General features: G+C 39.1%; 1 protein-coding gene across 5 annotated transcripts in view; it reads left to right on the top strand.

Annotated features, from left to right (window-relative positions):
- The window catches only part of Acaca (acetyl-CoA carboxylase alpha), a 284,858-nt gene that overhangs the window by 56,357 nt on the left and 219,445 nt on the right, over positions 1-9,056 (top strand). For all 5 annotated transcript variants that reach the window (XM_029562520.1, XM_008831314.2, XM_017797626.2 and 2 more), the window contains 2 exons: positions 3,054-3,186; positions 4,550-4,688. In XM_029562520.1, coding sequence (XP_029418380.1) covers positions 3,054-3,186; positions 4,550-4,688 — 272 coding nt within the window. The remainder of the gene's footprint in view (positions 1-3,053; positions 3,187-4,549; positions 4,689-9,056) is intronic.

Genomic DNA, 9,056 nt, shown 5'->3' with positions numbered 1-9,056 from the left:
GGCAATATACTCATTCACATAAAAACTAAAAAAAAAAAAAAAGAAGCTTTCCCAGTTAATGAATTCTTTGTGCTACCTCCATTTCAATTTTTTAAATGTATATTTCCTTTAAACCTATTTATGGATCTGGCAAGATGGTTTAGTGGGTAAAGGCACTTGCTAAGCAAGCCTGGCCACTGAGGTTCAATTCCTGGAACCCACACAAAGGTGGAAGGAGAGAGAGATCCAATTCCACAAAGTTGCCACTTTACTTCCACATGTGCTCTGTGGCGTGCATGCTTCCCCCATCATGTATACACAGAATATAATGATAAATAAAAAATTAAACCTGTTTATAGGTATCTTTTATTTATTTTGGGCTGTGTGTGTGTGTGTGTGTGTGTGTGTGTGTGTGTATGTGTGTGTGCAGGTATGCATGCATATATGTGGGAGCACACATGCATGTATATGTGTGTGCATTTGCCTTGGTGGTTGTTCCTCAGAACCACTATCTATCTTGGTTGCATTCTTTTGTTGTTGTTGTTTTAAAGTACTTCTAGGGCTTTTGTTTGTCTTGTTTATTGTGGGGTTTTTTTTTTTTTTTTTTTTTGTCTTTTTGAGACAGGGTCTCCCTGTAGCCCCAGCTGTCCTAGAACTCACTATGTAGACCAGGCTGGCCTTGAACTCAGAGAGATCTGCCTGCCTCTGCCTCCCAAGTGCTGGGACCACAGGCATGCACCACCACGCCCGGCTTTTATATTGTGGGTTTTTTTTTTGGATAAAGTTTCACTATGTAGCCTTGACTGGTGTGTAATTCACTATGTATACTATGCTGGCCCAAATTCACAGATTGCCTGCCTCCGCCTTGTAAGTGCTGGGATTAAAGGCATACATCACATTGCCTGGTCCTCTACCTTGTTTTTTGAGATAGGGTCTCTCATTGGGACCTGGGATTTGCTGATTAGGTTCTGCTGGTTGGCCAGCAAGCCTGAGGGAGCTGCCTACCTCTGCTGTTCTCTATTGGGCTATCCCATCTGACTTTTTTACATGGTTTCTGGGGTTGAATTCGGCCCTCATGCTTGTCAAGGCAGGCATTTTACCCACTGACCTTATCTCCCCAGCCCTTGTAGCCCTCAGTCTTTCCATAGATAACATAATGCTATCTCTCTGCCTCTCTGTGTCTTTGTTTATCTGTATGTCTCCCTGTCTTTCTGTGTCTAACTTCAGGTGTATAGAGTGACATCATATAATTAAGGCTGGCATACACCTTTGATCCCAGCACTGGGAGACAGAAGCAGGTGGATCTCTGAGAGCTTGAGGCCAGCCAGTGGTATGTGGTGAGACCCTAGCTCAAAACATTGGTCCATAGGTAGTCCACTGTTATTTATTTGATTACTTTCTTGTTGTTTTTGTTTTTTGAGACAGGGTCTCTCTGTAGCCCCAGCTGGCTCAGAACTTGCTGTGTAGACCAGGTTGATCTCGATCTCACAAAGATCTGCCTGCTTCTGTCTCTCAAATACTGAGATTAAAAGTGTGTGCCGGCATCTTAAAATACATGAGCTACAGTATGTTATGTTGCCTTGTAAAGAATTTGATTTTGAGGCCTGGGACTTGCTGCGAAGACTAATGACCTTCATTCAATAATCTGGGATCCACACGGTAGAAGGAGACTCTAAAAGTTGTTCTCTGATCTCTATATGTGCCAGGGTATTTGGAAGCCCCCACACAGATAATAAATGTAAAAAAAAAAAAAAAATCAAATGAAGAGTTTTCAGGGTGGGGCAGGTGTGGTGTCTCACTCTGCCTTTAATCCCAGCACTGGGGAGGCAGAGGGAGATGGATCTCTGTGAGATCAAAGCCAGCCTAATCTCCATTTCGATTTCCAAACCAGCTGGGGCTGCAGGGAAACCCTGTCTCAAACAAAACAAAACAAAAAAAAAGAGTTTTGTTTTGAAATTGTTTTTGAGACAACTCTGGGATACCTAAATCAGCCATTTATTAGGTAATTAATTATTACTTTTAAGAAAGGTAGAAGTTATAGGTAAGAGAGTTAAATGTCATCAGAATTTTGATCTAAAAACAACTTGCTAATTGTTTTTTTTAATATTTTCTTTATTATTTTTGTTTTATTTGTATGAGTGTATTGCCTGTATGTATGTGAGTGCACCTGTGTCGTGTAATGCTGTGGAGGTCAGAAGAAAGCTTTGGATTCCCCTGGAACTGGAATTAAGGACAGTTTGTAGTCGCCATGTGGGTGTTGGGAATCAACCCTGGGTCCTCTGCAAGAGCAGTCAGTGCTTTTAACCACTGAGCCATCTCTCTAGCCCCACTAATTGTTTTTAACTTCCACATTCTCTAATTATATTATTTGTTGTATTTCATTTCCCTATCTCATTTTAAAATTTTGTTTGCTCATTTTTTTTTAATGCGTATGAGTGTATTGCCTGCATGTATGTAAATGCACCCTTGTCGTTCAGTGCCACGGAGGTTAGAAGAGGGTGTTAGATTTCCCTGGAGCTGGAGTTGAGGATGGTTCGTAGCTGCCAGTGGATGCTGGGAGTCAAACCCGGGTCCTCTGCAAAAACAGTCAGTGCTCTTAACCTCTGATCCATCTCCAGCCCCACTTTCCCTATCTCTTTTAGATAGCATCTGTTGGTAAACCTTGATATTTCTTGTTGTTGTTATTTGGAAGTATTTACTTTTTTCTTCAGTTTCTCCTAACAAGGATTCCTTTTTTTTTTTGGTTTTGGGTTTTTGTTTTTTTTTCCTTGAGACAGTCTCACCATGTAGCCTGTACTGGCTTGGAACTCACTGTGTAGCCCAGGCTGTCCTTAAACTCTAGGCAATCTTCCTGCTGTAGCCTCCCTAGAACTGGGATTATAGGCAAGACCCATCCAATTTGTAAGGATTGTTTTCTCTGTGTTCTTCTACTGGAAAAGCATGTGATCTGCCAGCATAGATTCCACAAGGGTCCTGTGGAAGTACTGCTACTAGGGTGGTAGTGAAAAGTAGGTTTTCAGAAGATACTTGTGTTGTAGAAATCCTAGTTTCCCATGCTTTCTCTTTTTTTATAGGTCCAGCATGTCTGGCTTGCACCTAGTAAAACAAGGTCGAGACAGAAAGAAAATAGACTCACAGCGAGATTTCACTGTTGCTTCTCCAGCAGAATTTGTTACTCGTTTTGGGGGAAATAAAGTGATTGAGAAGGTAAATTACAACTTGCCAATTATTCTGTCAAAGGTATATGAGATTAAATGCCTGTATTTGTTCACAATATTTAGATTTTTTTTAGGGACTTTACATTTTTATATAAGGCTGTCCTTTTTTGCCTCCCTAGCATGCTACTAATTTCATATTTTCCAAAATATTTTTTTTCTGCTAATAATTTAGACCTAGCTGATAAAGAGTTGAAACTCTGCTATTTTTATTCTGAGAGACCTAGTGGCCTTAAAGGTAGATTACTGCATTGACCTGACAGGGAGAGTATGATAAGTTTATTACCTTGTCTGGTGCTGGTGGGAAGGTAAATGTGATAGCATTGCATTTAGAGTTACACAGAGGAGAGAGCTTCAACAGAGAAATCTTTAACAGTGTGGTATATTTATGACTCACTGGCTTCTACCAGATATGTGAGATGTTTACAAGAAATATACCACATGAAATACCAGGAGAAATTTCATGTAGTTTGAAACACCTAGGAGGCAGATATAGTAGGATCAAGGGCTTGAGGCTACCTTGGCTTACATAATAAGATCCTGTCTTAGAAAAAAATAAATTTTGAGTAATTCTGTATTATTGTTATAAAAAAAAACATTGAATTCAGAGCTGGGAGGATGTCTTTGTTGAAGTAGTATATAGTGATTAAAAGATTAAAGGATAAGGACCAGTATTCCCACTCCTAAAATTATTGCTTCATCAGTAGCTATATTAGTGTCTAATGAAGGTAAGTTATCTGTCTCTTAACCTATGTTCTTTTCAGGGGCATAACTACAAGATACAGGTAAGAAGATGGAAGGTTTATTTTTAGAAATGTCTCAGGATCATTTGATTCTTCTGATTTCCTGTGACCATACTTCTGAGCAGTCTCAACTCTAACCTACTAGGGTTCAGCATTTTTAAAACAATTGTGAAGGTTTTTGTATATGTTCAGGGCTCTGTGTCTTATAACAATAGAGAATAGTGCACAATACCACACAGTTTAACCTTCCCCGTTCTTTACTGGTTAGACATCATCCTGAAGTTTATTCTCTTCTGTTCCTTAGTAATAGATATGGTAGAATAATTTACAAACAGATATGAATAATCATGATTTTTTTTTAATTTTCAGGAAATAAAGTCAGAAAGGAATTAATTCTAGCTAGCACATGTTGATATATTAACTTAGTAATATTTAAAGATATTCCTTGATGGTGTAGGAGCTGGTTTCTAGCAACTTGGACGAACAAAAATTCCTGCTTTAAATTCTAACTTTTTCAGAGAAAGGGAGATCTGTAAAATTAATTTACCTCTTTTCTTCCATCATTGCCTTTTTTGCTGCCCTTTTCTTCATCTTCCATATTCCTTTCTCTAGGTTCTTATTGCCAACAATGGTATTGCAGCAGTGAAATGTATGCGATCTATCCGTCGGTGGTCTTATGAAATGTTTCGAAATGAGCGTGCAATCCGATTTGTTGTCATGGTTACACCTGAAGACCTTAAAGCCAATGCAGGCGAGTTATTAACTTTATAAAAATGTCATACTTAAATCTAAAACATCAAGCAGACCAGCTTTTGAGAATGAGAATGTTAGTCCGGGAAGATTCCCAGTGAAATCCTATACAAAGAATTTTTCTTAAAAAGTCCCAATAGGGGCTGGAGAGATGGCCCAGCGGTTAAGAGCACTGACTGCTCTTGTAGAGGACCCGGGTTCGATTCCCAGCACCCACATGGCGGCATAAACCATCCTTAACTGCAGTTCCAGGAGAATCTGAAGCCCTCTTCTGACCTCCACAGCATTGCACGACATGGGTGCACTCACATACATGCAGGCAATACACTCATACACATAAAATAAAAATAATTTTTTTAAAAAGTCCCAATAATAAAAATAAATAATAAAAATATATAATAGCCATAGAAAAATGACTCTACAGCTGGGTGTGGTGGCGCACGCCTTTTATCCCAGCGCTCCAAAGATCAGCACTCACAGAGATTCAGGCCAGCCTGGTCTACATAGGGAGTCCCCAGCCAGCTGGGGCTAAAAGGAGACCATGTCTCAGGAAAAAAAAAAAAAAAAAAACAAACCCAAACAATAGCAACAGCAAAAATGAGTGGGCTATAGTTAGCTACCACACAGATTCCTGTGATCTAAGGTAAGTAGGTAGAAGTATTGATTTGGGCTTTTAGGTATATGACTTTTCTAGTTTTAAGTTTGTTTTGTTTTGTTTTGTTTTTTGATCTTTTTGAGACAGGGTCTCCCTGTAGTCCCAGTTGGCCTGGAATTCTCTATGCAGACTCACAGAGATCCACCTGCCTCTGCCTCCCAAGTGCTGGGATTAAAGGCATGCAATTACATTTTTCTTATGAGTTATATTGAATTATAGAGCATTCTGGAGTAAGGATTTTTTTCTTTTTTCCTTTTCCTACTGAGGAAGGGAGAGACATATTGGGACCCAAATGGGTTTTTGCTAAGCAAGTGTTCCATATTCAGATGGTTTTCTGAGAGTTGGAGATAAGGAATGTTGGAAAACTGTGAGGTATTGCTGTGGCTGCTCTTCTGCATACTGTTATCATTAAAGTGTTATCTCTTAGGGTGTGGTAGTACATGCCTTTAATATCAGCAGAGGCCGGTGAATCTTCTCTGAGTTCATGTGATCTACATGAGTTCTAGCTAAGGTTACATAGTAAGATCCTGCCTCAAGGAGAAAAAGAAAATTAATATGTATCTATTAATACATATACATATATTAATATGTATCTAAGCAAACAAATACATCTTATCTCTTAAGGTGGAAGGCCCATAGATATGATTTAAAAAAAAAGCTTCTTTTAAACCTGTTTTGGTCTGCATATGTTGTCTACATATTTAGACAGTGATATCAAGACTATTCCTAAGGTATAGAGGTTATTATATTATTTTACTTAGAAACAGAGAGGTCATTAACTTTCTGGAAAGTAAATGTTAGCTTGTGAAATCACTTAGACACACCCTTTAATATCTCTGAACTATAATATTTGTACCTGTAAAAGAAAGTTCATACCATCTGTTTTCATTGAAGAGCTATAAATATAAGATCTTCTGCAATAAATGTAAACTACTTTACCGGATTTCATTTCCCCCTCCATTTGTACCTGGTATGTCTGTTATTCATTAATTCATTCACCTCATGAACATGGAGGCTCAGAGGAATAAAATGCGATCTTGCACTGGGGGTGGTGGCACACACACCTGTAGTCCCAGCACAGTAGCAGAGGCAGACAGATCTCTGATATCAAGACCAGCCTGGTCTACATAACAAGTTCCAAGTTAACTGGGTCTATATAATGAGACTCTGTCTCATTGTGGTACATTACCTTTAATCTTGGGAGGCAGGTCTCTCGAAGTTCCAGCAAAGTCAAGCTACATAGTGAGAACCCTGTCTCAGGAACAAAGTTTAAAAAAATAATAAAATAAATGAAACCTATAAAAGTAGAGTTTAGTGAACCTTTCTGATCTATTAGTCACTATCAACTCTTACCAGCTCAAGGTCATTCTAGTGTCTAGTTTCTGTATAGATGACTGTACTCTCACTCCTGTCCATTCTTCAATTATTTTTTGAGGCAAATATTAGGTATATTGTGAGTCTGTCAGTATTTCAGTACATATCTTAAGATAAAGATTGATTTATTTATTTGTATGTGTACCATGTGAGTGTATGTATACCGCATGTATGCAGGAGCATGGGGAGGCCAGAAGGGAGTGTTCTATTTCCTGGAACTGGAGTTACAGATGGTTTTGAGCCACCATGTGGATGCTAAGAACCGAACCTGGGTCCTTTGTATGAGCAGCAAGCACTCTTAACTGTTGAATCATTTCTTCCGTTCCCCATCCCCCTTTTTTTTTTATTCCTAGCACCCATATGGTGGCTAACAACCATTGGTAATTCCAGTTCTGGGGAATCCAATGCCCTCTTCTGACCTCCTGGGTTACAGGTACACTTATATACATTCAGGCTATACACTTATACACATAAAAGAAAAATAAATAAGATTGTTTTAAAAAGTTGGGTATAGTGGTGCTAGTCTTTAATTCTAGCACTCATGCGGCAGAAGCGGGCAGATCTCTGAGTCAAGGCCAGCCTGGTCTACATAGTGAGTTCCAGGCTATCCAGGGTTGCATAGTAAGACCCTCTTTCAAAAAACAAAACCCACAACAAATTAGATGAATGATTCTGTTAGTAATTTTAAAGATCTGTTTGAGGAAGAACAGGAATACTGTATGATGAGCCAAGGTGAGAAAATAAATGGTTGACTTAGGGAGAAGGAGATTAAAATAGTGAGATTTGGGCCAACAGGGTGGCTCAGCCCAGCCTGACAACCTGAATTCAAGTTCTAGAACCCATAAGCTGGAAAGAAAGAACCTACTACTGCAAGTTGTCCTCTGGTCCCCATATGCATGCTTTGGCCCACATGCACACACACACACACACACACACACACACACACACACAAAATACTAAGTAAACTTTAATGTAATTGAATAACATAGCAAGATTTGATAATTAAGGAAGTAGTTAATGTTGACTGTTGTGCTTCTAATTTGGTTGACTAGGTGAGTAGTAGCATCATCAACTGAAGTGATAATACAGCAAAGAAGAGCAGGCTTGTCAGGAGAGATGGAATGAGTTTGGAGTATTTACAATATGTACTAATTCTGTGAATCCTATAAAAGTTTGGTTCTGTCCTAGAACTTAGAAGTAATGAGAGCTAAGCCAGGCATAGTGGTGCACACCTTTGATCCCAGAACTCCTGAGGCAGAGCAGGTGGATCTGTTGTAAGTTTAAGGCCAGCCTGATCTACAGAGTGAGTTTCAGGTCAGGGAGGCTCTGTCTTAAAAAGACCAAAAAAATTAAAAGATTTAAAAAAATAAAATGTGGGCATTATTGGCACATATGCTGTATAGTTAACACTGCCCTGCAAAAGAACAGATCGAACAGATAGAAATTGAAGAGGTCTAAGTGGAAGACTATAAAGGATTAACCGAAGAAGGTAAGTCCACAAACACAGTGGAGAAATGATTAAAGAACCTGGCATTCATGAAGCCCTGGCTTTGATGCTCAGTACTGCTGGGATTACAGGGGTGCACCACATCTGGCACTCTTGTTAAAATGAAAGAAGTTTAGGAATGTTTATAACCAGAGAGGAAGGAGTCAATGAGGTAGGAGGATTTTAAATATAGGAGAGACCTAAAGTACATTAGGGACCTAGAAGAGACAGGAGGAGAAGTCAGATGCAAGGACAGACAAAAATACACATATCTTTTAACCAAAAGAATCCTACTTTGTTATTTGTCCTGAGGGGGAAAATCAGTAATGTCTCAGAATAAGTACTGAGAAGGTGAAGGGCCTGAGTTGTTGACTGGTTATTGTTCAAAGGCTATTTTTAATTCCTTGTCACATGGACATCCTAAAATGACTGCCTGCTTCCTATGATGGGTCCTATTCTTACATAATATTTATTATGGAAGTAACACCTCACCGTCTCTGCTAGTTGCTCTTGCCTAGAAAGAAACTATAGATTCTGCCTATACCCATGGGGAGAGATTCACAGTATGTTGATAAATAGACTAACAATTTATGGTTACTTAAGGTTACAGAAGTACTAAAGCATGAGATGATTATTTCTGAAATGGGACAATGGGTGATTTTACCTTGTTTAAAATTTTGAGACCATGAGCCAGGCGTGGTGGTGCACACTTGTAGTCCCAGCATTTGGGAGGCAGAGGCAGGCAGATCTCTGTGAGTTCCAGGCCAGCTGGGGCTACAGGAAAGAAAGACTGTTTCAAAAAGACCAAAAAAAGAAAGAAAGAAAGAAAGAAAGAAAGAAAGAAAGAAAGAAAG

The sequence above is a fragment of the Nannospalax galili genome, unplaced genomic scaffold, assembly GCF_000622305.1.
Source record: "Nannospalax galili isolate Female #2095 unplaced genomic scaffold, S.galili_v1.0 scaffold1430, whole genome shotgun sequence".
NCBI classification, from domain to species: domain Eukaryota; kingdom Metazoa; phylum Chordata; class Mammalia; order Rodentia; family Spalacidae; genus Nannospalax; species Nannospalax galili.
Note: the sequence above shows the minus strand (reverse complement) of the source record. Positions and strands in the feature narration are given on the sequence as shown.